We start from the raw sequence: 27,862 nt of genomic DNA, 5'->3' as shown, positions 1-27,862 counted from the left end.
GATAGGGAACCAGGGTCGCAAAAGTGTTGGGGTGTGTGGCTGGGAGTGTAGCCCAGAGAGGAGTGCTCAAGTGTGGGTACGCAGGTGAGGATGGAGGGACAGGTTGATGGAGGTCCAACAAAGGCAGTACGTCTCAACCCAGTCCCAGCAGAGAGGGAGAGAGAAAGGGAGAGGGAGGAGAGGCAGAGGAACTGATTCTGTTCCCCCTCCCCAAATGCCCTCTGGCCCATAGGGTAAACTGCCTGTATGCAGTTAACCTAAAGAGGCTGATGGAAAAGAAATGTATTGTTTACATTTAGTATAAAATATATTTTTGAACATAGGTAATGTACATTCTGATATAAGGGATAATGAATCCAGGCATTAAAGCTTCTTAACAGGATTGTCATTTGAACAGCAGCAGTATTGGAGCAGTAAAAGATCTAACCCACTTTTAAAATGAAAACCTTTTAAAATTATTTCTGTGACTTTTGGCTCTTGAATTTAAGGCTAATGTCCCCCAAAATTTAGCATTCAGAATTCCCTCACAGAAATGTATGGTGTGACTGACGTACCTCTCTCACTCCGAGTCATGTCAAGGATTCAGCTACATCCTAAAAATGTTGTGGAGTGCTATTTGTCGTAATTCTTTACAGTTCTTTGTAGAGTGTCAGTTGTGATGTGTTAGCATACACATGCAAGTTTGATCTCACCCAGGATCAGATAACGCAACTGAGAGAGACAGGTATGTCATTGACATCAATCTCTTTTTGGCTGGGGGTCAGCACTCGTACAATTAGATGACGATGACTTGAATTCGGACTGGATGACAATTATGACACCATTTCTGATGAACACCTTGATGCCCTCATTAGGACCATTATTGCTGAGACACTAAATGCTGGTGCTACACTTGTCCAAGGTGAGTATGCCCATCATTGCTATAATAGACAGTAAATTTCCCCAGAGTCCATGACTTTACCCCATTGATTACACTTCTACAGCAATTGCATACATTAGGAAGCTAACACATATACCCCTTTTCCACTGAGATGGAGCTAGAGCTTGCTGGGAGCTAGAGCTTGACTAAGCACCTGCTCTGTGCTTTTCCACCGCCAAAGCTCCAGCCCCGAGCCTCAGAATGGGAGCTAGAGCTAGCACCAAGTCTTTGCTGGTCTAAAGCAAGACCCGATTACGTCAGCAGGCTGGGGGCGTGGCTATGTGAGCAGGACTACATGCGCAAACACGGTCTTCACCTGCATTTTTCAAAATGGACAAGACAAAGCAGCAGTGGTCAGAGGAGGAGACCCAGTGTTTCCTTGTTTTGTGGTCTTCCGCCGAAGTCCAAACCAAGCTGGACGGGGCCTGCCAGACAAAGCCGATTTTTCAAAATATCCAGCAGGGGATGGTCGAAGCGGGATATCAGCGCAGTGTGGATCAGCTGATCAACAAACTAAAAAAGTTGAAAAAAGATTAAAGCGACCAAAAAAAAAACTAGAACGGAGCGGCAGTGGGAGGTCGAAAATAATGCCGTTCTTTGACCTCATGCACGGGGTTCTCGGCGACCGGCCAGCAAATCAGGCCACCGGAGCACTGAACTCCGCAACTGCTATGCTGGAGTCGATGTTGGTGGACGAGTCGGTCCTTGCCACCAGCGATGCAGATCCTGGTAAGTTGTGTCCCTATTCACAATCCTGATCTATTGTGAACAGAATGTAATGATAAACGCTGTTGCCTCAATTCTGTAGTGTAATTTATGTTAGCACAAAAAGCCGGCTAGCGACGTAAACATTCATTAGCCGGCTAGCGGGGTATTGTTCATTAGCCGGCTAGCGGTGTTATTGTTCATTAGCTGGCTAGCGGGGTATTGTTCATTAGCTGGCTAACTGGCTAGCGGGGGTATTGTTCATTAGCTGGCTAGCAGGGTATTGTTCATTAGCTGGCTAGCGGTGTTATTGTTCATTAGCTGGCTAGCGGTGTTATTGTTCATTAGCCGGCTTGCGGTGTTATTGTTCATTAGCCGGCTAGCGGGGCTAACGTGCATTAGCCATTGTTCATTAGCCGGCTGGGATTTACAGATGGTTACACATTTAAAGCACTAATTTTATCATTTGCCAGGACTGTCTGCGTTGGATGAGGGAGCGGGCTCCACCGGACCACTGATGTGCAGCTCGCCTGTACCGTCCAGCTCATCCTCCTTCTCCCAATCCAGATATGGTAAGATTTTACAATATAACAAAAGAAACACCACACCTACAGTCCTACAGTACAGATGCTCCACAGTTTTTTGTCACAGCGTCACTTACTCAATACACTATCATGTAACAGTGCGGCTTTATTCAGAGCCCTTTCCTCTGGTCTTCCTCTGCACCTGCTGTATCTGTTTGCACTGTAACCCTACTGATAAAGCACCTTTTATAAATAATGTGTGTTAGCTGGTTAGTCCAGATATGGTAAGATTTGGACTGGGAGGAGGAGGATGGGAGGATTTGTTCAGACCCATGCATCTTATAGCACTTTTACCCAAAAGTTTAGAAGGCAAACTGTATACTCTATTATATGTAAAAACAGGCATGTTTCGTATTAACTGATTACTCTACTGTTTTTACACAGGGAAAAGGAAGCGGGAGTCTTCAGATTTACTCGAGTACTTGGAGAGGTCCGAGGAGCGCACCCAGGAGCAGAGCCGGAAGGACCAGGACGTTACTGCGGCAATCCTCCAGACCAGGGGTGCCCAACCTTTTTTAAGCCAAGATCTACTTTAAAATGTTCTAGTCTGTTGAGATCTACCAATTCACACAGACATCCACAGTGCGTGCAGCACGGACGTAATTTTGGGGGGGGGACATGTCCCCTGCACTTTTTCAAAAGGCCGTTTTTTGTCCCCTGCAGTTTTTACCGTCCAAAATCAATGTTACGCTATGGTAAACAGAAACACGTCAAGCACTAGGACCAAGCGGGAAAAGGCCACTCAAACTGAAGCCTGTCTCCCTTAGTTTAGACCGCCCACAAGCTCCTCGATTGGCTGCCGTTTCTTGTGTGATTGGCTGTCCCCGCTGTCACTCCATCATCAGGTTGTAAACGGCTTTTAATAATAATAGTACAGTAATATATATAGTATAACATCATAATAATAATAATAATACTAAGGCCAGTATAATAGCAGTATATCACAGTATGTAGTAGTAATAATAATAATAATAATAATAATAATAATGGCAGCATATAATAATAGTAGTAATAATAATAATAACATAGCAATGTGTCATATTTGGCCTGTGCAGGGTGTGCATACATACATAACTGCAATATATAATATGTAAACACGTATAAATATATTTATCTATCTATATCTATATATATACACACAAGATATGATACATTGTACCGGCATTATATAAGCATATGAATACTTGAGTATACAAGATTTACATACAATAAATAATATACTATGAGTATAAGAATATGTAAATAAGTAGATCCTTCTGTGTTCATTTTTCATTTGCTTTTCATTTACATCAAAATGTTCTTCCATATAACTGCCTAAAAATGGTTCTTCGTTACGTTTGAATAAAATTGATTACTTGACTACTTACACTGAATTATGCACATTTTATTCAATGTCAGTGATATTCCTGCCAGTTTGACCAGCCCACCACTGTGGTGGTTCTATGAGGTCTGTTTACCATATATTCAAAAAAGTGTGAAATTGGTGATACTGAGTTGGAGTGACTAACAAGATGAAACACAGAATTGGGTGACAATGTTTTGCTACATGCTTTACAACCAGTAAAACCAAAAAAGGGATCCGTAAACTTACAAGTAGCAATAGAAAACTAGAAGAACTACTAGAAAACAGTGAAGTGACATATTTATTTAACAATGCACATAAGAAATTGACACATCCAGATGACAATTATTTTTTCAACCTTAGTGTGACCTCTGGCACTGGGAAGAGGAAGCCAGTTTCTCATAGTCAGGGCAGTAGGAGCTGGTTGCAAGTCTCAGGCAGGCCAAAAGGTGGTCATCCGTCATTGTGGACCTGTACTTTGACTTGATGATCTTCATGTGAGAAAAGGCAACCTCACACAAATAAGTTGATCCAAAAAGTGCTGTCAGGTTGAAGGCACATCTTCTTAGGTTAGGATACTTTTGTTCCAGGAGCAGGTGCCAGAAGTCACCTTTTGTGCCAGGTGTTGCTCTGGATTTGATTTCGATGTCATTTTGCAGTGTGAGTATTTCACTCTCAACTGCAGAGGTTTCCAGCTGAAACATTGATGCTATTTTTGAAGCAACAAAATCCACGTCAATATTTTCCAAAAAAGGAAAACACAAATAACTGGCAACAGGCTCAATGGATGCAAAGTCAATAAAACGCCTCTCAAATTCTGACAGGATGCTCTGCACTTGCTTTTCATAACGGGCTCCATCAAGCTGTGCAGAGTTTTTGCCCTGACGCTGAAGTTCTGCTTGCATGTAAGTTTCGCAGGTCACAGCGTTGCAGCCTATTTGAAAGCAGCTGCAGCCTGCTTTTGATTGTGTTCACCGAACTGATCATGTTGATCACATGTTTATCCTGACCCTGGAGCTTTAGATTCAAATCATTGAGCATTTCAGTTATATCTGTCAGGAATGATAAGTCCAAAAGCCACTGGGAGTCCTCCAGTTGTGCATATTCTGTGTGCTTTGAAAGCTTCAGAAAATCTTTAATTTCAGGTAACAACTCGGTGAACCTTGCCAAAAATGTACCTCTACTGAGCCATCTCACGTCTGTGTGAAGCAGCAGGTCGATGTGTTCTGCGCCTGTCTCCTCCAGGTGAGCGCGGAATAACCTTCTCTGTAGGCTCCTGGCCCGAACGGAGCACACTATCTTCATAGCAACATCCATAACTTCTTTCATGTTTAAAATCTTCCCACACAATGCTTGCTGATGGATAATACAATGATAATTAAGGATGTCCGGGAAAGATTCACTCTGTTTGCACAGTGCAATGAACCCATTAGTGTGGCCTACCATGGCTGGTGCACCATCAGTTGTAATGGAGATGAGCTTGAAGAGGGGCAGTTTGTTGTTTTTAACAAAGTCCATGAAAGAGTTAAAAAATATCTTCACCTCTTGTGTGTCCTTTCAAAGGCAAAATCGTGAGTAGCTCTTCTTTTGCACGCATGTCTTCAAAAACCATTCTGATGAAAACACATAATTGTGCCACATCCACATCAGTTGATTCGTCGAACTGGAGGGAGAAACACTCACATGCATCGATGTCCTTTTTCAGTTGTGATTCAACATCCTCTGCCATTCCCTCGCAGCGTCGTGACAGTATTCCGTGACAACTGCATGTCTTTGATGGCGGTAACGATCTCTGTTTTGTTTTTAAACTCGCCAAAAAGCGCATCAGCAGCCTCGATGAAGGCTTCCTTGACAACTTCGCCATCTTTGAACGACTTCTTGTGTTAAGCAAGAACATGAGAAACTCGATAAGAAGCCGTTGTTGCAGCCTTACCCTTGGTGTTTGGTCTGGTAAAAACAGACTGCTGTGCGGCAATCTCACTCTTCAACTCCCGCACTTTCCGAGAGCGTAGCGGTGTTTTAGCAGGGAAATCCGTTGGGCACCTTTGCTCCAGACCATGCAACGCATGGACGAAAACGCAAGCGCCGTGGTTGGGCTCATGGGGCGAATGGTGTCGGTGCTGGAGGGCTTATGCACGAAGCCTTGAGCCCTTGAACAGTTTTTTTATTATAACTGTATATGTATATAACTTTTTTTTATTGTGCATAAAACTTTTTTTATTGTGTATAACTTTTTTATTATTTATAATTATTTGACAATAAAAATTGTTTGCCAAAACCCTCTTGTCTTTTACTGAGTACAACGACATACCACAAGTTCTGAAGAAATCTTGCAACACTTATCTTCATTTCTTATTAGTTCCAACCCCACTCCCGCCAGAAATACACGCGAGAAGTCAATTAACACCATAAACTTTATTATGAATCAAAAACCATATTATGAATCCAAAACCACATGCATTGAAAAATATTATATATACACACACTGTACTGCCTAGGAGGCAGAACATATACAGTGTCTCAATTTTGACAAAAGTACTCCATCAAAGCAGCCCTGACATCACTCCCTTCTGGATTACCATTGTCAGGTAAGGCTTGGACAGCAGGCTGAACATTGATGTGTCTGCCTGGGAGCTCCTCCATGAAATTGTCACCATGCTCCTCACACATATTGTGGAGAACACAGCAGGTCAGGGCCATGGTCTTGCACAGTTCCAGCTTGCAGTCATTTCTTTTGAGGAGACCTCCAGATCTCCATCGTCCTTTCAGTCTCCCAAAAGCCATCTCCACTACTGAGCGTGCACTGCTCACCCTGTAATTGAAGTTCTGTTGGTCAGGGGTCAGTCTCCCAGTGTCCGAAAACGGCTTCATGAGCCACCTCTGCATGGGGTAGGCGGGGTCACCGAGGAGATAATGTCCAACATCACAGCCGGAGATGTTCACTTTGTTCTGCCCCAGCAACTGTCCACCACTCAAAACATCCCACAAATGTGACTGACGAAAAACCCTTGCGTCGTGCACACTTCCTGGAAAGCCGACACAAACATCCCTGAAGAGGCCTCTTCCATCTACAACAGCCTGAAGAACAACTGAATGCCAGCCTTTGTGGTTGAAGTAGTCCTTGGGGTATTCCTCTGGTGCAATTATGGGAATGTGGCTGCCATCTATAGCACCTACACACTGTGGGACTCTCCATCGATTGGAAAAAAATTTGGCCAATTCAATCAACTTTGGACCATCAGGAATCTTGATATGTTCTGGCAGCAGCACTGTGTTGACTGCTTTACAAAACTCCTGGACACAGTTGAACACGGTGCTCAGGCCGACACTGAACAGATGGCTGATGGTTCTGTATTCGCTGCCCGTCGCCAGTTTCCAGATGGCAATTGCGACCCGCTTTTCCACTGGTACACTCAAGCGGTAGTTTGTGTTCTGTCTTGCCAGGATGGTCTTTGTCCGATCGCAGATGTACATGAAGGAGTCTCGGGACACCCGGAAGTTTTGCATAAACTGCTGAGCATTGAAATCCGGAACAATCGTGTCCCACCAGTGGCGTGAGCGTGGATGTTCCCAGATCACATGCGATCTCCGCCTGGCCACGAGCCGTAGAACGAGCTACAGAGATGAATAAAGGGCGATATTTTAGTCTCTGTGTTTCACGTTTAACTGGATTAAACATACAGTTAAGTAAGCAAAGTTAAAGGCTAGCTTCATGCATTCAATGTCATCGATCAAACATACCTGTCTCCTGGCGTGTAATCGGCTTTGTGGGCGATTGGTACGCTGACGACGCAGAAGAATGGTGCTAAGCAGTAACATTTTCCGTTCCTGTATTTCTATGTGCGCTTGCAAACACATGAACAGCACTTGCATCGCGGCCGCAATTTGCTCCATCTTCGTCATCTTCTCCTTCTTCTTTCCCGCTTCTTTGTTTTCTTCTTCTACTCATTTGTTTTCTTCTTTTTCTTCTTCTTCTTCTTCATTTCCGGCGGGCTATATGCCTTGTGACATGTTGCTGCCTCTCACTGGTGAATCATGGAAATGTTTCAAAGGCGCACGCTGGCTACGTTATACAGTGACGTAATCGCGTGGCTCCTTGCTGGTGGAAACACAACAGGTTCGTAAGAGTTGCTCGGGTTAACACCAACTGAGCACTCGCTGTAGCACCAGCTCCCAGCAAGCTCTAGTTCCAGCTCAGTGGAAAAGGGGTAATATAATGCTATAGTAAGCCTTCGAAGCAGAGGACTTTCTATACAAAGACGACGCGTGCAGGAATGCTTATCCACAGTTGACCCTGTTGGCACAATGGTTCGAGGAAGATATACCATCAGGAGAAGAGTGTATAATGTTTCAGCTCAATTAAGGCATGTTAGATTTACTAACTAGATCCATCCTTTACCTAGGCACATTCATTCCAACCATAAATTAATTGGATGGAGATTTGTATTCCATGGATGCATCGATGGATAGAGTCGCACCATAGTTTATCTGGAATGCTGGTTCAGTTCTGACTTTTTCCAGCAGGGTGTGTCACAGTTTGGACTGCCTCTAGGAGTTTAAGGTGACAGAGGTGCTGAAAATGTTGATGTGGCCAGGTAAATGATAAGTATTCGAGGAACAGGTCGAAGTTTCAGACTACAGGTACACAGTGATCGTATGTACCTGGAGCTCCACTGCAGACCTTTGTGATAAGCAGCTCACATCCCAAAGAGACGATGATTGTCTGTCAAATGGCAATGAATACCCCCATGAACGTCCACTTAATCTGAGTGCCAAACAGAGGTAACCTGGCTGACATGCTGCATAGGGCCCTTTGATACATGCTCACAAATTTGACAATGAGTGGGCCGATCCTGGTTGGATAAATATGCCTGAAGCCGAACAAATTTGCTAGTAATCTTGTGTTATCTGTTCTTTAATGAAACTAAAAATACAGAAATAAATCTAAAGACTTAAGTAAAATCGTGATGGGATTGTGTTTACGCTTCCTTAGGCCTTTCTCAGGAGAGAACGAGAGAGAGAGCTTGCAAGGTAGACTAGTAAACACACTGCTCCCTTATCGTCATGAAATTGCCTGAGACCTTCCCTTTCTCTGAAGACTTTTGTAATTAGGCTTTAATTGCCTTATTAGCTCTGGCTATCGATGCAGGAGGGAAGGCAGAGAGAGAGAAAGGTCAGACAAGGAAGAGAGCTGGAGAAAAGGACAGGTAACAGCAAATAAAAAAAGGCTGGGCAAAAGGAGAACAGCAGAAAATGGAGAACACAGGGAGGCATCCACCCACACATACACATATGCAAACATACAGGTATGGCCACAGGGCATATTCTCTAGGGGACACTCAAGTATCCCAGTGAGGCAGCTGGAGCAAATGAAAATAATTCAAATTAAATTAGTATATGATATAGATGAATAATGACAGTAGTTGAATGTCTGGCTACATTGACAGAGATTGAAAGGTTGCGTGTGTTGACCTTAGATGAAATGGCAATCATGTCCAATGTGGAGTAGCACATGCTTACAGGAAAACTGTAAGGTCTTTTGACTTTGCCAGGTCATACAGGCTGTTCATGTTGGCTTGAAAAAACACAGTGAAATAAGTAGTGGCATATCATTACAGTGGCAATTCCACCTAAGGAGCAGAGTACAGGTCAATAATTATTGAAATAATACAGAGAGCAGCATCCATAGGGTCACATATGCGTAATGTCCCCACCGATAGATAGTTCTAACCAGGCCATGTGGAAATCCTTTGGGGTTGACCACAATAAAACGTTAGTGTCACATCCAGCAACACCAGACAGTCATGTCAATTTCGTACCTAATGTTAGGGGTGTAATAATACACTCAGCTCACGATACAGCTGAGACAATACACGATATTGGGTTCACGAGACAAGATTTTAACAATATTTTTAAGAAAACGTCAATGACCAAATGTAGGACTAGAAAAATAGTGTTTTATTTGACTGAAAGTAATAAAATACAGAAACGATGCAGAGCTAATCTTGTGAAGAATGTCAGGTCTACTTTCTTAGTATGGATTATTATATACAGTAAAAGACAGAACAATATGTAAGCACTGTGAACTATGGAGGAGTTTTTAACCTCTAATTGAAACTGTGTGTGACCTAACTGAACTCCTCTCCACAAATTGAACATAAAAAATAAAAACAGTATTTCAACAAAATAAATAAAACTACATTTTTCTTAGTCTTATTTTTAAAGTGCAAACAATAGATGCAAACCATAATCAAACTATTACTTAATATTAAAGTGCAAACAGAGACTGACCACATTTGTCTTCATGCATGATACTGAGATAAGAGATGGTTACAACTTCACAGCCCAGCTTAAGATATGGTCAGGTTCTTTTTCAAGAATATAAGCATGTCTACGTTTTCTGACAGCAATTGAGACCTATGGGCACTAACTATGTCTCCTAAAGTAGAGAAGGCACACTCACTTGGAACAGAGGTAGCAGGTACAGAAAGGTATGCTTTCGCAAGAGACAGCAAAGGATATTGATGGCAGTTTTCTTTCCACCACTTCAGAGGGCAGCTACTGCGTGGGATAGAGGCCTCTCTTCTGTAGTGTTCAATTTCCCTCTCGAGCTGTTGCAATCTGTTGTGGCTCAGCAGAGAAAGAGTCCCCTAGCAGATCCTCACTCCTGGCAACTGTCTCATATCAGCTGCAATAAAAACAGAGAGCTGGGGTGATTCTGCAGGTGTTTCTGCATAGTGCTTGTATTAGCCGTGGTGTACGGCACTATTTTCTTGCAGTGCTTGCATGCAGTTCATGTTTTGTCGGTCACTCTGTTGCTGTTCATTTTTTCTATGGGGTAGCCAAAATGCTGCCACACAAAGGATTTTAAAGTGGCGGGGGCATCTTCAATGGTAATTTCGTCACAGTCCATGTTGGTTGCAGATGTATACCAGTCCTTCCAGAAAATATTTTTTTTTGTTGCGGGCAAAAGTCCTTGATTATGCAGCAGTTTTTTTTTTTTTTTAAATGCGATGGAATATGCAGGATATTTATGCAATGAAATTGCGGGAACTTGCAATAATTACAGGAACTTGAAAAAATTGCGGGAAATTGCAAGAACTGCGGTTAGATGAAAAAGAGAAAAAAAAGTGATTCAACTGTTCTCACTAGGCTACTACCTTAATGTAAAGAGTCATTTCTAATTACTTCCTATGATAAGCAAGCATACTACATCACAGAAAGTGCTGGGAATATTTAAATTCTCATCTTGTTTTATTTCAGACCTTAATAAACACATGGCTCAAACTTACAAAACATTGATGAGTCAAACAATCCTTGAAGTTGATAAAAACTACTATATATATATGTGTATATATATATATATATATATATATATATATATATATATATATATATATATATATATATATGTGTGTGTGTGTATGTGTAGGAAGTAGCTGATTCAGTTTTCTGACGGCCTGGTGGGTGTGGATGAGGGGAAAGAGTTATCCTGTTCCTCTTCTAGTATTTTAAACCTTGGAAGGCTCGAAGTTAAAAAGCTTTACAAGGTCTCAAGTGTACCAAAAAATATTTAAGTGCTACACAAACAACATGCAGCATCCATAAGAATGAGGTTAAGGTTGTGTGCGCAGCAGTGGACATAGAATGCCTTGTCTGAGCAGTTTTGCTTCACCCTGAGTTGCACCATCATATGCCTGCCCTATCATATCACTCAATCATATCACTTACATTGAGACCAAGGTCATTTGTCAGCGCATTGTGCAGGAGATCATAAAAGGACTCTGCGTCGCCATCAGTCAACTCCTCAAATTTAATAAAGCGCTCAATGCTGTTCCCTGTTTTGGGGACATCTCAGTGAAAGAGAAAACTGATCCATTGTCGTTATATCGATGACAATAACTGAAAAAACGTTGTTGACTTTACTTCCGATCATCTGGCCATCACTTTCCAAACTCACACTCCCTCCCCCCCCAACCTTAAGTCAATCAACCCATCCTCTCTCTCCACATGTCTTTCTGAGTCCATCTCAAAACTCACCATCACCCACAACAACTCCCCCGACAACCTGGTCAACTGCTACAACTCATCACTTTCATCCTGCCTTGACCAGCTTGCACCCGTTCAGTCTAAACTGGTCTCATTCACCCACTCTGCCCCATGGTACACTGATGAACTCCACCATCTCAAATCCAAACGACGCCAACTGGAACGGCTTGCCTCAAAAACGGGTCTTACTGTTCACCAGGAAATGTATAAACAACATCTACAGCTCTACAAAGACACCCTGAACTCTACCCGCTCCTCCTACTACTCTGAAATCATCCAGTCTGGCATCAGCAATTTAAGGATCCCTCAGGTCCGTCTCTGCCAACCTGCTACAAGTCCCCCGGACTAAGTGCCGGACCTGGGGTGATCGGGCCTTCTCTGTTGCTGCCCCCACCCTATGGAATTCACTCCCCCCTCACATCAAAATCTCCCCAACCCTCTCCTCTTTCAAATCTGCACTAAAAACACACCTTTTCATACTAGCCTTCAACTCCTAGCTCCCACTGGACTCGTCATGTTTTAACCTTTGTTTTTGTCTTCTTTTGTTTGTTTGTTTTTTAATCTTTTATAACTTATAAACATTTGTTTCATAGTTTTAAATAGGGAAATTGTAAAGCGTCTTTGAGCACCGCATAAAGCGCTATATAAGTTTGATTTATTATTATTATTATTATTCATTGATTATGGTGCTCAGTGTCTCTTTGGAAAGAGCTGCAATGAGCTCATTTTAGGATTGGTGGCTGAGATATGTCACTCGGCTCACTAGGTTAGTCAGGTGCTGCTCAAGGATGGAGTTGTAGTGAGCCAGCAACTTCAGCAGCTCCAAGAAGTTCCCTTCGTTACCCCTAAATTCCACCGGGTCCGGATCCGTTTCGGAACGGCCGCGCTGCATTCCAGCTCCGTCCTACGGCGTCCGTCAACACCCACCACCTCTGTCTGTGTTTCGGCTCCGCCCGGCCCTGGCGGGCAGCAGGAGCCGTGAGGACCCACGAGATCTCCCGGATTCACGGATTATAGCGGGATGTACTTTCTATATAGATAACCACAAAATTTAAGGTTATGGATATAACCCCGGTTCTCTGATTAGCATGAGTGAGTGTCTCACTATTGGAACGCCTCCTGCGTGACCTCATCAGAAGCACAAATAACATTACGCCAGCCCCAATTGGCTGGCATCAGTGACATTTATGTCAGAAGGGGACGGGACCCTCCTCCTATATATTAGGCTGACATAGCGGCACTTGTCATTCAAAACAAGCTCACCTCTTCCTCGCTTCCATAACAAGGAGGGTGGTCTGGTGAGACACTCACTCATGCTAATCAGACAACCGGGGTTATATCCATAACCTTAAATTCTCTTTCAACATTCGTTTCGGTATCTCACTATGGGACATGCTCCCTGCGCTTGTCCCCAGAAGCTATTTTTCATTACACCAGTCCTGACTGGCAGACAGACGTGGCATCCGCTCCTTGGAGGAGGAACTTCCTCTTCCATATAAAAGCTGGGCGTAACGTCGTCCATTCAGTCTTAAACCTCTTCTCGCTCGACAAGCTAGCTTGTCGACGGCGGATCCTATGATGGGGGTAACCAACCCCTCGTCACAGGAGTTAGCGGAGAGCCCCGAGGGAAATGCCATCCCTACGAGTGCCGGCTGGGGCGAACAGCTCGATGCCATTGCTCCGCTAACCAACTTAGATGAGCCCGGAGCTTGCCTGATGGCAGAGCACGGGGACATCGTGGTCGACGGTTCTGACTCAGGGGACGAGTCCATTAGCCTCGGGTCTGACTATGACTACGAGGACCTGGAGGACCCCTTTACCCCCTCTCCGGCTGCAAAGCCGGTGCCCGGGGGTGATGTGGGCAGCGGGTCTCCAAACCCGCACGCCGGCACTGACCTGCATGATGTCTGTAAGAGAGCGGCTGCAAAGCTTGGCATCGCGTGGCCAGAAGCCCCCACTGAGGCCTCCACGTCTCGCTATGAAGGGAGAAGGCTGCCCACGGTCAAAGCATCTGCTAGACAGCTGCTGCCGGTCTTCCCTGAGTACCTGGAGGAGGCGATGCGGTCTTGGAACAATCCTCTCTCCGCCAAGAATCTCGCCCAGGGAGGCTCGGCGCTGGACTGGGCCGACATGGAAAAGAAGGGGTTCTCACACCTCCCTCCGGTCGAACCTCTGCTGGCGTCCCACCTCCATCCCTCGCAGAAGTCCACCATGACGGCGGCTGGCCCCACGCTACCATCAAAAGCTGAGTGTTTTCAGTCCTCACTGACTGACAAGGGCTAGCTGTGGCCATGTCAGTGAGGGCCCTGAATGCGTCGTCGCTGCTAATGGCCTACTAGGCGGAACTGCAGGATGACATGACGGCCTCACCCAGCCCAGCCCTGTGGAACGAAGTGTGCGTGGTGACGGACCTCTGCCTGAGTCTACACAGGTGCGCCGTCCAAGCCTCTGGAAGAGCCATGGCCCTGATGGTCACTCAAGAGAGGGCTAGGTGGCTGAACCTCTCCAGCCTCTCTCAGAAGGAGAAGGCTCAGCTCCTCGATGTCCCCGTAGACCCGAAGGGCCTATTTGGTCCAGCGGCTGCCACCATGCAGAGACAATGCGAGGAGAAGAAGAAGGAGGGTGAAGCACTTCAACTATGCCCCTCCCCCCGCAGCACCCCGGCAGACATTTGCCCATGCTGTGACCCGGCCAGGTTACCGCATCCCAAAACGCCAGCCCCAAGCCCAGGCGAGCCACCTGAACTTAAGGGTGCATGGGCTAAGAAGCCCTTTGCAGCTAATGTGACGCAGGGGAACCGAGCTGCCCCCCCTGCCGCTCACGGGGGTAAGAAGAAGAGACGCGCCACCTAGTGCGCTGTCTATGGAGGGGGCTGGCGGGTCCAGTCAGACGCCTGCTTCACCCCCTCTGAAAGATGTTCTGTTCCTGCCAAGTTCAAAGAGGCCATGTTCCGGGCCCTTCAAGAGGCGTGCAGAGGCCGTGCCGGCTCTCACAGTCCACAGCCACACGAAGAGGAGGAAGGTCGGACCTGCAGCGGGCTCCGCAGAGCCCCAGCTGTGTCACATAAGCACACACCAGTGCGCAAACACACACCAGTGTCCCTTTCCCCTGAACTTGTCAATAAAAATGTTTTCTGGTGCGCATCCAGGTTCAAAGCCGAGGGCGCCGCCACATTTATTAATGAAAACAAAAATAAAAGTGAAACAGAACATGGCTGTGCAGCCCCACATAACGCCACAGGGGGGAGTCATAACCCCACTCGTGGTGCAGCGGGCCAGTCTGTCTGCTGGACAGCACAGGCTGACCGCTGTGGCTGCACTGCCCAGCGTGGCAGCGAGACCACCGTTAGGTCCGCTGGCGCAGCGGGCTCAGCAGTGGCGTTCATGCGTGGCGTCAAACTGGGTGTTAAAGACCGTAACCAGAGGTTACAGGCTCCAGTTTGCGTCCACTCCACCCAGATTCAACATGGTTTTACAATCACGGGCGCAGGGAGAAAAAGCCCATATTTTGCAGGAGGAAATCAACTCTCTGCTAAACAAAGGAGCCATCCGGATAGTGCCGCCAGAAGAGAGAAACAGCGGTTTCTATTCGCGGTATTTTCTGGTCCCGAAGAAAAGCGGGGGTCTGCGACCCATATTAGATCTGCGTGCTCTGAACAAATACATGAGACAGTACAAGTTCAGGATGTTGACGCACACAGCCCTGATAAGATTTGTGCGCCCAGGCACCTGGTTCATATCCATAGACCTGAAGGACCCATACTTTCACATCCCTATTTATCCCCCGCACAGGAAATATCTCCGATTTGCCTTCCAGGGCATAACATATGAGTATTTGGTGCTCCCGTTCGGCCTTTCATTAAGTCCACGGGTGTTTGTAAAATGCACCGAGGCTGCCATTGCCCCTCTAAGCGAGGGAGGAATGCGCTTGGCTACATAGACGATTGGCTTCTAGCCGCACAATCCCCCCAGCAAATGCAGGCTCACACCGGACTGCTCACGTCACATCTGGCCGCCCTGGGTTTCACGGTGAACTGGGAAAAGAGTGTTTTGATCCCCACTCAGAACATCACTTTCATCGGTCTGTCTCTGGAATCGGCCGCATTCAGAGCGCGTCTGTCAGCGGAGAGGGTGGGAGCCTTTCAGGCTTGTCTGGCACTTTTCCGCAGAGGGACGAGGCTAAAGTTCAGAGTGTGTCTGAGACTGCTGGGGCTGATGGCATCGGCCCTGACGGTCATTCTGTTTGGCCGTTTACACATGAGACCTTTTCAGCGGTGGGTTGCGTCACTCAATATGAACCCGACGCACCACGGACATCGCCACGTCTGAGTCCCCACGGCGTGCATCCTGGCTTTGCGCCCTTGGAGACGCACGGCTTTCCTGATGACAGGAGTTACCATGGGAACGATCCTAGTCCGGAAAGTTATTACTACGGATGCCTCTCGAGCGGGCTGGGAAGCCACCTACGAGGGCAGAATAGTAAATGGCACGAGGAGCTCACAGATGCAGTTGTTTCACATAAACTGCTTGGAACTTCAGGCTGTGTCACTGGCACTGAAACATTTTCTGCCCTTTTTGAGAGGACAGCATGTTCTGGTCAGAAAGGACAATACCACGGTGGTGGCATATATCAACAGACAGGGAGGGCTGTGCTCACGTCAGCTGCACATGTTGGCACACAGACTGATAATGTGGAGCGGCTCCCACCTACTATCGCTGAGAGCCACTCACGTACCGGGCATATTGAACCTGGGGGCAGACTTACTGTCCAGGGGCAACCCTCGCTACAAGGATTGGAAACTCCACAGCGAGGTGGTGGCTCAGATATGGGAGAGATACGGCCAGGCGAAGATAGATCTCTTTGCGTCAGAAGAGAACGCTCACTGCCCTCTGTTTTACTCCCTCACCGGTCAGAGCGCCCCGATGGGTTTGGATGCCTTGGCGCACGAGTGGCCTTGTGTCCTCCTGTACGCGTTTCCCCCATTGGAGCTGATCACTCCCACCCTCGCCAGAGTGCGGGAGAGGGGTCTGACTCTCATCTTGATAGCCCCCCGTTGGCAGGGGAAACACTGGCTCAGGGTATATAAAGTAATGCTGAAGCTAATTTTAATACCTTTTTAAGACTTTTTCAAGACCATCCCAATATTTTTTAATACCTCACCGCCACTTCAATATGTAACCATTTACATCAGTGACACTTTTAACTTAACTGTTTTAGTTTGTGATAAAGACTACAGACCACTAATACCACTATGATACAACAGAATTCAAAATGGGCTGGGATAATAACTCAAGGGCAAAGTTTATTAAAAACAAAAACAATGCTCCAGTGGCTAAGGTAGCTAGCTCTGTGTCCGTTAACGAGTCAATACACAGACAACATGGATCAATAACTGAGCTCCGAGCCGGTTAAACAACAGGGAAGTTACAGCTGCAGGTGATCATGTGTAAAAAAACAACAACAAATAACTAAACATTTATAATCAGTGTGAATACAGCCATGACAACGCACAATCAGGACAGTCATGACATGTGCCATGTGCTCATTTGATTTTGTTTCCAGCAGCTTTTCAGTTTGGACCAGTTCGTCCTGTTTTTCTTTACGTCTTCTTCTCAGGGTGTTGGACTTTGTTATCAGTTGTGCCATTAATGTCCCAGATTTCCCCTCTGCCTGCTCTGCTAACTCATCAGCATCTTTTTGGAGGTAGCTGCACACCTCTGTCAAAACCACTCTTTTCTTTTTCAGGTCTTCTATCTCCTTGTGCACTGCTTTTCTTTTGAGGTCCTGTGTGGCATTCTGTTACTTCTTCCGCTCATCTTCCAGGTAAATCCTGCTAGGCTAGCGGAGATATTTCAGCTGTTGTACAGCCAGCCGTGGCCTCTGCCCCTCCGCGGGAATCTCCTGACGCAGGCACGCGGAGAGATTTTCCATCCTCATCTGGAGCGCATGGCTCTATGGGCCTGGCCCGTGAAAGGTAAAATCTGGCTACTGCTGGGCTCCCACAAGGTGTCATTGCCACCATTCAGAGTGCCAGAGCCTCCTCCACGCGCAGCGCATATGATTGCAAATGGCGCGCGTTTGAGAATTGGTGCGTTAAAACAGGAGTAGTGGCTTTCCAGAGCCCCGTCCCTGCTATTTTGACGTTTCTGCAGGAGCTGCTGGACAAAGGTTTGGCTTTCTCCACTGTCAAAGTGTACTTAGCCGCTATATCAGCATGTCACATAGGCTTCGGAGACAAAACGGCGGGTCAGCATCCCCTCGTTTGTCAGTTTATGAAGGGGGCTCGGCGCTTTCGACAGGTGTCAAGGAGCTTGGCTGCCCCGTGGGATCTGTCTATGGTGCTTGATGCACTGTCGTGCCCGCCATTTGAGCCTTTACATCAGGTGGAGCTTAAAGTGCTCTCCTTTAAAACAGCGTTGTTACTCGCGTTGGCTTCGGCCAAACGCGTGAGTGATATTCATCCGTTGTCGTTGAATCCGGCCTGTATGCAGTTTTTAATGGGGGATTCGAAGGTTTTGCTGAAGCCTAACCCCGCGCTCTGCCCGGTGCGCGCATTACGCACCTATGTTGACAAAATGGCTGGCTTCAGGAAATCAGAGCAGCTGTTTGTGTCTTGGGCTACGCCGCACCTGGGGAAGCCTCTTACGAAACAGCGTTTGTCACACTGGATTGTAGAGGCTATTGCCCTGGCCTATGATAGCAGGGGTTTGCAACCCCCCGCGGGGCTACGTGCTCATTCAACTCGCGGCATGGCTGTGTCATGGGCGCTGTTTCAGGGTATTTCTATTGAGGAGATATGTGCGGCTGCCAGCTGGGCCACGCCTCAGACTTTCTCCAGGTTTTACAAATTGGATGTTACTGCGCCTACACTGTCTCACACGGTTTTGCGCGTGGGTTCAGCAGCAAATATGCCTGTCTGATTGGCAGTGTATTAATAACTGGTCTTCGAGGTGAACTTGTCTGGCAATACGGGAGTCTCTATATCCCATAGTGAGATACCGAAACGAATGTTGAAAGAGAACTTTAGGTTAAGAAATTAACCCTGGTTCTCTGAAACATGAGTGAGGTATCTCACCAGACCACCCTCCTTGCCTGGAGCGAGGAAGAGGTGTGCTTGCTCAGACTGAATGGACGACGTTACGCCTGGCTTTTATATGGAAGAGGAAGTTCCTCCTCCAAGGAGCAGACCACACGTCTATCTGCCAGTCAGGACTGGCGTAATGAAAAATTGCTTCTGGGGACAAGCGCAGGGAGCATGTCCCATAGTGAGATACCTCACTCATGTTTCAGAGAACCAGGGTTAATTTCTTAACCTAAAGTTCTCTTTCATAGCATAAGTTTCGTGTCTCACTATGGGAAAAATACTGACTCCCGGATTGCCAGACATGCCTGTAACGAAGACAACTGTCCCCAGCGGCACTTCACCGGGAAGGAGCCACACTCCAGGAAGAGCCTGCACTGAGGACCGAATGTGCGAGAGTTGGAGCTGTGACATCCAACCTATAAAACCTAGCAAACGTGTGGGGCGAGGCCCAACACACGGCTGCGCACACCTCTTGAATTGAAACTCCTTTAAAAAGAGCCCACGAAGTCGCTAGACCTCTAGTGGAATGCGCACGTAATATTCTGCCACTGTAAAATATTTTATATCATGTTAAAGTGATAGTTCGGCGTAATTTCGACCTAGCGTCATATGCACCATGAGGTCTATCTAATCACCGCCTCAGCCCTTTTTTTTCATTTGGTCGCAAAATAGTGGAGATAGAGCCATCAGCCGAATGGCTTAGTACACGCGCTAACGGAACCACCAGTGTATCTCGTAAATTACTCCACTAATAATGCCTGGATTGTTATCACACTTCTACAGTAATACAAATAGGGTCTTTACTCATAAATCGATGCATTGGAAAGTTTCATAAGTACACCAGGAGTTTATTAAAATAAACACTTACCACTTACTCTGCTGCTACTGCTAAAGCTGTAAACATTGTCGAAATCTCGCACAAGATCCCACGAGATGTTTAAAATCGGGGCGTTTCACGCTGTTCAGCAGACCAGCCGCCTCCACAAACCTGCGATAAGGAGGCTCTGATAATCCTGACAAAGTGGCTGTCAGTGCTGTAAATGACTCTTTTACAGCATCAACGTTCTTTCACCTGCAAGCCCATCTTGTGTTGCTCAGTGCTGTAATTTCCTTGGTAGCTCCTATGTCTTCCTGAGCTTTCTTGTATGCATGATGCGTTCCTGGTTGTGTGAAGAAGGTGTACAGACTTTCAAGGGTGAGAAAATATCCATTTGCTGTGCGATTTACTTCACAGGTGTCCACCAAAACCAGGTTTAATTTGTGGGCCATGCAATGGATATAGATAGGAGATGGATGATCCCCAAGCAGTTGTGCCTGAACACCGCTGACATGCCCAGACATTACAGCTGCCCCGTCATAACACTGTGCAACGATGGGTAAACTGTACAGTCCACAGCCCTCCAGAAAGTGTTTAACGTGGCCGTGTATTGCATCTGCATTTGCAACCTCTGAACAATCCACAAATCCCAGAAATCGCTCCTTTGTTTCCAGCTCCTCTGCGTATCTTACGCACACTGTCATTTGCACACTGCTTAAAGGAACGCGCCTCATCCACAAGAATTGTGTAAAATCCATTTTCCTCAACACTGCGAATGATGTGGCTTTTCACCTTTTCAACTGCTATTTCCAACAGCTCATTTTGAGATTCGTGGCTAGCGAGATTGAAGGGGCCATTAAACCTAGATTTGAACGCCTCATCATGCTTCGAAAAAAATGTACATAACTGCCCCTGTAGAGCAAGCTCCTGTTTGCCATGATAAAGCAACATCTCAACAATAGTGGTGGCATATTCCCTGTTGGACTTAACTTTTTCCTTGGTATTTAACTGCACAGCAACGGATCCAGCTGTTTTGGTTTTCAAATATTATTGCCATTGCTCCATACACTGTTTATGGGAATCACAATCAGCATGTCTCTGTAATTTCATTCCGATATTTTTCCAATCCCGTACACCATTGCTCACAAAAGCAGGATCCTTGTAGTTTAATATTATCGAGATAATAAGAGGTGTGCTTGAGGCACGGTATTTTTCCTGAAAATAAGACATATTAATCCAGGGAATCCCGGGAAATCAACGATTTTTAAAAGGCAACCCTAGCTGAGCCCTGGTCATTTCAAGCAACACTAAATGCAACATTTTTTATTTTATCATTATTAAGGCAAAATAACTCAATTTATGTCCATCGACATTATAATGAATAGGCTATAGGCTTAATATTAGTTTGCATCCAGCGTGCTGCGTGGACTTCATTACATCTGCTGCACCGCTGCTACCACAATTATGAAATGCTAAGTTTATTGTCTGTGACTGTGACCCTCATAAAAAAAATATTTTTATTTTATTTATTTATTTTTTTCCTGCATTATATAAACTAACGAAATTTGTTAAGTAGGTCATTTGGCGACTTCAAAGTCATTAAACTAAGTCTTACTTTTACTGGCGTAAAGAGTTGAATCAGTACGTCTGCTTTTACTAGTCTTTTTTACACAAGCATCTGTAGTACTGCATACTACACATTCATGACTCGCAAGTCAAACATGAAAGGCAAGCAATACAGTACTTTTCATACTTGTCACGCTTCATGCAAAAATTGTACTCATACCATAAAAAAATGCACTCCAATTTGTGTCATGTACATACTAGTGATGTGTCGTTCGCGAACGAGCCGGCTCTAAGAGCCGATGCTTTGTAGTGAACGAGAAGAACTGATGCGCGTCGGAGAGGGCCGAATCTTCAGCCTCCTTTTCAGCAGTCGTTTGGCTGAGAACCCATGCAGGTGGGGGCGGGAGTTTACTTTGATGGGCACACCATTCGGTCAATCACATGCAGGACAGACTAGGATCATACCATTATGTGAAAGAAGGAAGGGGGACAGACACTCCAAAGACAGTGAGTGTAGTGGTACAGGCCAGATACACAGCAGAGACAGAGGAGGATTTTAGTGCAAGCATGTCAATGTGTTCAGTTGTTCTGTGTTCAGTTCAAGGTTTTTCAGGTGTTCAAAGGTTTGATTTGCGTGTTAAACAAAAGTAACTGTATTTTTTTTGTAATGAAAAAAAAGCTTACAAATAAGGCTTTTATGAGAACACTTAATGAAAACTTGCTTACCAATTCACAAACCATTCATAATTGCCAAATCAGGCTAAAATAGAACGCTCAGAGAGATACTAAATGAAGAGCCGTTTGGGAGCCGTAAGAGCTGGCTCTTCTAAGGGAGCCGAGCCAAAAGAGCCGAATCTTTGAAAAGAGCCGGATTGCCCGTCACTAGGAGACAGCAGTATTTAAATGAGGATTTTGCGTGTCTTTATGGAGAGTTTGGACGAGCAGAAAGCCTGCAAGGGCAAAATGAAATGTGATCAGGTTCTAGTGGAAGAGGTTAACAAATATATTGAGTTATAACAAAACTCTGGGGTTGAAACGCCCCATATTACATATTCATTATGGCAAACGTACTAAATGGACCGCGTATTATCTTGCACAGTTGAAAGACGCAAACCTTAAGTGCGCTGCGTTAGTAGATCAGCTTACACATTTTTTGCGGGTGATGTCAAGTTTGCACACGTTTTTACACAAGCAAACCTTTAGTAAATCAGGCCCTTAATGTAGTTGTAAGTTGAGGAAGAGGGCTGTCTGCATAAGTGTTGATTTCTGTGTCTGTGTATGACTATTTTCACTGTATGTACTGTATGCATGCTGCACACATTTGCGCTTAATAGTGTACACCAGCGAATGCGTTTATACCTGCGTGTGTTTGTGTACGTTCGGTGCATGGGTGAGTCAATCCATCAGAGGAAACGAAGGAGCGTTTCTTTCTTTCCTGCATGTCGATCCCCAGCCTCATTAGAACCCATTCAGTCAATCAAGCATGAACCCCTAACACAATAACATGCAAAGTGCTTTGTCTGGGTGTAATTGGCCTTGCCAGAGCTGTTTTTTTAAAAACTCAAACGGTTTACTTGGCTCTCCTCTCTCAGACAGCAGCCAGGAGCCCTCTCCAAGAAATGCAGCTGGCTGAAAGAGGATGGAGAAATTAGATAAGGTCGGAAAGGCAAAGAGATAAAGATCGGGAAGGATCTATTAAAAGGAACAAGATAGAAGTACGGATTATTGGTCTCCCCTGTGGGTTCATTCTAGCTTTATAAAGTAATTTAAGCCATTTTTCATAAGGTTCTGCTCTTGGTTACGTGTGCTATCTCTGTTTGTATGTGCATTGTGTGTGTGCAGTACTGTGTGTGGTCATCCAGAACTCCTGTCTGTCACAATCACACGTTCCCCATTGTATCCCCACAGGAGAGACTGTTTATTCGCTGTGATAGATGGTACAGCTGACTGATTTATAATCCAGTAAAATTGACTCAATGACTCAAGCCAGGCCATTGCACCCCAAGCTGCAAAGATAATCATCCAACACTACCATCTAGTTAAACAATAAATCACTTCTTTTGACATAAAAATAAACAAAAATAATGCTCAGCTGCTAAATATGTTGAGTTACAGTCACTGGAAAGAAACATTTACTGAGTAGATTCTTCTAAAAGCTTAGGTTGCAACAAACTTTGATTCGCAAGGAGGTTTTAAATGTTTTTCTTTTCTTAACAAAACCCATATTCCCAAATGTATTATCCTGCCATGCTTTCTGTGCTTCCTTCCTGTAAATTGGACCACCTTATCCTGTGTCATGGTTATGATGTGAATCAAAAAAGCCAAATTAAATTGCCTGATTGGTTTCCAAGGGAAAATATATTTGAATTGACCGCTGGTAATGGCCTTCTGTGGAACCACATTGGCTTCTGCTGTTTCAGGAGGATTTAGCAAAAACAATTATTTTGCCCCACCTCTTACATGTCCTCTTTCTGTCTCCCTTTGTGTCCATCTGGGAGCTTTTTAACCCTTTGCTTCTCCACTTTCTAGTGTCCTTATTCATATTCCCCAAAGTAAAAAGGATGATGATGATACAGCACTGCATATCAGTCATTCATGCCTAAGTTGCTATTGTGTTTTGTTTTTTTCTAGTATACTCTTACAGGACTCACCTGACAAAAGATAATTTAAATCTCTTTACTTAGGCCATGCCTGTTTTTTCACATGAGTTTTCTGCTATTGCTTCATTTGAGGGAGGAAAAAGTAAGTCGTCAAGGTCACATTTTGTCACACAAGCTGATTAAATCCCGAATATACTCCCCACCCCCTTTCTGTATCTCTGCCTCAGTGTTCCTCTGCCTCCCATCAAATATTATCACAACCAGACCTACTTTAAGAAGTTGACAACATCCTGACTGAGTTTCACTTCATTTCGGCAGCTTTAAATCAAGACGCTGCTAAAGCTTTCTGCAACTTATCTAATGGTTTCCAATGTGACACTTCTTGCTGACAGTTATCAAGAGAGCAACCCATAATTTAAATTTTAATTTACCTGACCTGTTCTTGACCAGCCAGTAGTCATGCCTGGTTCAACTGTTAGCTGCCACAGTTTGGCAGAAAAACACACACTTACACATACACACTCACAGACTAGGCAAACACTCATAACCATTTGATGTTTGCATTTGATGAGAATATCTTCAATAAAAGGCTAAATAAAACTGTTAATCGGATTCATAGAGCTGGAGGATTCATGAGAAGCATCAATGGCAACAGTGCCTTTTTCCACAGTGATGTGCATTTGACACCAATCTTGGCAGGGTTATAACAGCCATTTACCAAAGACACATAATGGAAATGGTGAGTAAGTGTCCACAGAGAACATTTTCTGTCAATTGTATTCTCAAAAAATGGAACATTAGATATTTTTGTCCATGAAATGCTTACTGTAGGTTTTGTATCGAAGTGCTGCTTCAGAGTTTATGTCTTTGAGTATCCACAAGATGGCAGTGTTGTACATCTCTCACATGGAGGACCTCCTTAGTGCCTTCCTATGGAGGTGTTCTGTGCATGGTTGACCTGTAATGTGAACTTCGTAAATTCATAGATCTGTGTGCTTCTGTGTGCTCGTGTGCATGGCCTTGAACAAGAGCTTGAAGTAAAGCATGTAAACACAACTATATTTAAGTGCACACAGGAAGTGAATACTTCACATGTGTAGTGTTGATGAGGCCGAGGTTTGCAAGAGCAAACTGTACAGTGGGAAACAATAATTTGTTTTTTTCATTGCCACATCCACATCGTGTAACATGATTCATTGTGTACGTCATTGTTTGTTTGATGTCTCTTTCAGCTTGCACATGACTGTTCTGATTGTTAGGTTGCAGCTCTGGAAATTACACATTAACTATCTGAAATGCAGGACAAAGGATACACAGTTATAAAATGTGTCTGAAGTAAAGGCAAATGAAACAAGCTTTTACAGTCAGTTAACAACTTCATAGTAGTATCATTGAGATTGAATGTAGGTCAGCGTAAGGTTTGTCTGACTGTTTGTCTGAGTGTAAGTGATGTCAGGTACTGATGATGTTCACGTCCTTATATTGATGTCTCTCTGGGTTACAGTATGGGGGAATCAATGAGGATTTTCCAAAACTCCTTAATTGTCAAAGTCAAATTTGAGTTTTTACCTATAAACAGTTTTCTAAATTTTGCTTCTCAGCTGCCAAGAAGCTACATTCATATTTCCAAGGTCTCACTTACAGCACTCATTTGGTCTAATGGTTACGTAACTGAGGCAAACACAAGCAATTTGCTGTTGTTTTGAAAGGAATACAACCTGCCTATTGATAAACCCATACTGCTATCATTATCTGATAACTGCAACTCCTGTCCTAAGTGATAATACTGGTCAGATAGTTATGGATTTTTATTTTAAAGTATTCCTCTTACAGACATATGTCACTTTTTATCACAACTGATCATAGTGGAGTAAAAAACGTATTAGCAGCATGAACTTCTATTAAAATTCATAAAAATAATTATTTATGGGAAAACTTTTTACATAATAATAATGATAATGGTTATAATAATAAACAACAACAAAAACATTTTTTTGTTCTACCATTGCATTGTTATGAACACAGCAGGAGAAGGCAGCATTTTGGCTTTGCCTATAAAGCACTGATGTTCAGTGGTACATAAAGCTCCCACACTTTTTTAATTTTTAGTGTTGTGTTTGGTTTATTGACATCTAATTAATATAATGTGACAATAGCCAAAGGTGCTTACAAACTATGGTGTAAATCCTGGAGGAACCGGTGTAAAAAAGGAAACCCTCAGATTTGACTGTTATTAGTCTATTGAATAGGCGTCATCATCGCACATCTGTCCCAATGACACAACCCAGTCTTACAGCAGTTTGTGAAATAAATAAATGTAAAAATCTAAATTTAATCTAAAGATTTGAGTAGTCGACACAAATGTTCCCTTTTTTTCCCTATGACAATCAGCACGATGTATTTTATGTGGAAGTAGGTTTCGTGCCTGCACCATGTCTGTCAGTTGAGACTAAGGAGAATAGAAGCTATATTGTTTTTTCAAAAAAAATGTATTCATTGTTTAACCATACATGCTACGCTACATTACTAAAATGTAATCACTAGATTTCATCCTTTTTATTTATTTTTTTTAGTCTTATCAGTAAAGTCATTGGACCGTCTCAGACCTACTGAATGTGAGTTTCACAACCAAGTTGTTTTCAGATGACACCGCTCTTGTGGGTCTGCTTAAGCAAAGGCAAATGACCTTGCCTACAAAAGAGAGGTTGAAGCGTTCGTTAGCTGGTGTGATGCAAACTTTTTAAAACTGAATGTGGGTAAGACAAAAGAGCTTATTATTGATTTCAGAAGGAAGATTGACGATCTCTCCCCAGTCAGTATTAAGGGTCAACAGGTCGAGGTTGTTGAAACATATACATATCTTGGTGTCCTTCTGGACAATAAATTAAGTTTTAAAAAGAACACTGAGGCGGTTTTCAAGAAGGCTCAGTCAAGACTCTTGAGGAAACCGAAACAGATCTTTTAACATTAGCAAGAACCTTTTACATGTGTTCTATCAGGGAATCTGGGCTAGTGCTGTGCTTTGCTGGGGAGGCAGCATCTGTGTAGATGACGAAAACCGAATCAACAAGCTGATCAAAAAAGCTGGCTCTGTGATCGGCATTAACCCAGACTCACTTCAAGTCATTATTTAAAAGAGAACGAAGTCCAAATTAAAAACAGTCTTACCCCTTGAAGGCCATCCTTTACAGTGTCTTTAACAACATAAAAAGCTCCTTCAGTGAGCGACTTTTGATGCCTCAGTGTTCTACTGAACGTTTTAGAAGGTCTTTTGTTCCAGCAGCAATGAAATGATTAATGAACGCTTTTAGTTGTTGTTCTGATCAAATGCTGTAGATCATGTTTCTAATGTGTTTTATTTATTTATTTACTTGATTGTACTCTCCGTATGGTTGTATCATGTATGTATGAGCTGCTTTGTGGCAAATGAGTTTCCCCTCTAGGGGATCAATGAAGTTTTCTAATCTAAAGCAGTGGGATTAAAATGTGAGTTTTTATGAAGTTTTTATCAAGTGTTGAGTGAATTGAGCTGGCTAACGTTAGGAGCAGCTATCTGCCAGAATACATCAGCTAGTCTTGTTCCATTCCTTAGAAAGTGTCCCTGATTAATTTAACACAGCTTGGTGGTACAGATTTGTAAACCGTTTTATGCGTTTTACTCAGCAACATAGGAAGTAGAAGGCTAGGCTAACGGTGTGTTAGTGGTGTTGCGTTAGCAGCAGTACATATAGAGTAGATGGAGCAGAGGAGCTGTATAGTTCATGCTGTCACTGCCTGATCACCACCATCTGGGTGACTACATTAGACTTCATTAGAGTTGAGTTTAACATGAAGATGAAAGTAACTGAATGACTGAATTAAAAGAGCAGCTGCCAGTAGTTTCTGGTTGATATGTTTTGGTATGGTTTGTTTTACCGAACCAGGAGCATATCTTAGTGTGATTACTTTGTATGTCAATATATGTTATATATGTTTTCAAACTGTTGACTGTGTGCAACTGTCATGAGTACTTTCGCACACAATGCAAATATTATGTGGTGAAAAAGCAACCATTTCTTTTCAGAACAAGGTTAGTTTTTCTGAGTTTTTTTACACAGCAAATAGAAGCATCCACCAATCACAAAGTGAAATTGTTATAGACAGCTGTTAATTGTGAAGGCAGTGGGTTTTTAATATCCCACTGCATATTTTGAACT

General features: G+C 44.2%; 1 protein-coding gene and 1 pseudogene across 1 annotated transcript; one reads left to right on the top strand and one right to left on the bottom strand.

Moving 5' to 3' along the window:
* Nucleotides 1-5,534: 5,534 nt before the first annotated feature.
* Nucleotides 5,535-7,369, bottom strand: LOC133995756 (uncharacterized). The gene is made up of 3 exons (XM_062435228.1): nucleotides 7,292-7,369; nucleotides 6,130-7,165; nucleotides 5,535-5,692 (listed from the first exon to the last, which is right to left on the bottom strand). Exons 1-3 carry the CDS (start codon nucleotides 7,367-7,369, stop codon nucleotides 5,535-5,537), a joined length of 1,272 nt encoding a protein of 423 aa, XP_062291212.1.
* A 7,440-nt stretch (nucleotides 7,370-14,809) lies between these two features.
* LOC133995754 (uncharacterized) lies at nucleotides 14,810-18,519 on the top strand (annotated as a pseudogene).
* Nucleotides 18,520-27,862: the final 9,343 nt, after the last annotated feature.

This window comes from Scomber scombrus, chromosome 15, assembly GCF_963691925.1.
Source record: "Scomber scombrus chromosome 15, fScoSco1.1, whole genome shotgun sequence".
NCBI lineage: Eukaryota > Metazoa > Chordata > Actinopteri > Scombriformes > Scombridae > Scomber > Scomber scombrus.
The sequence above is the reverse complement of the archived record's forward strand: the minus strand, read 5'-3'. Positions and strand labels throughout refer to the sequence as shown.

Excerpts from the sequence above, each read along its gene's own strand:
- LOC133995756 (XM_062435228.1), bottom strand. The coding sequence starts at position 7,369 with ATGTTACTGCTTAGCACCATTCTTCTGCGTCGTCAGCGTACCAATCGC. Across the intron at positions 7,166-7,291 it reads GATTACACGCCAGGAGACAG|CTCGTTCTACGGCTCGTGGC; the intron begins GTATGTTTGATC and ends TCATCTCTGTAG. Across the intron at positions 5,693-6,129 it reads CCAAGCCTTACCTGACAATG|GCTTCGTGCATAAGCCCTCC; the intron begins GTAATCCAGAAG and ends CAAGGGCTCAAG.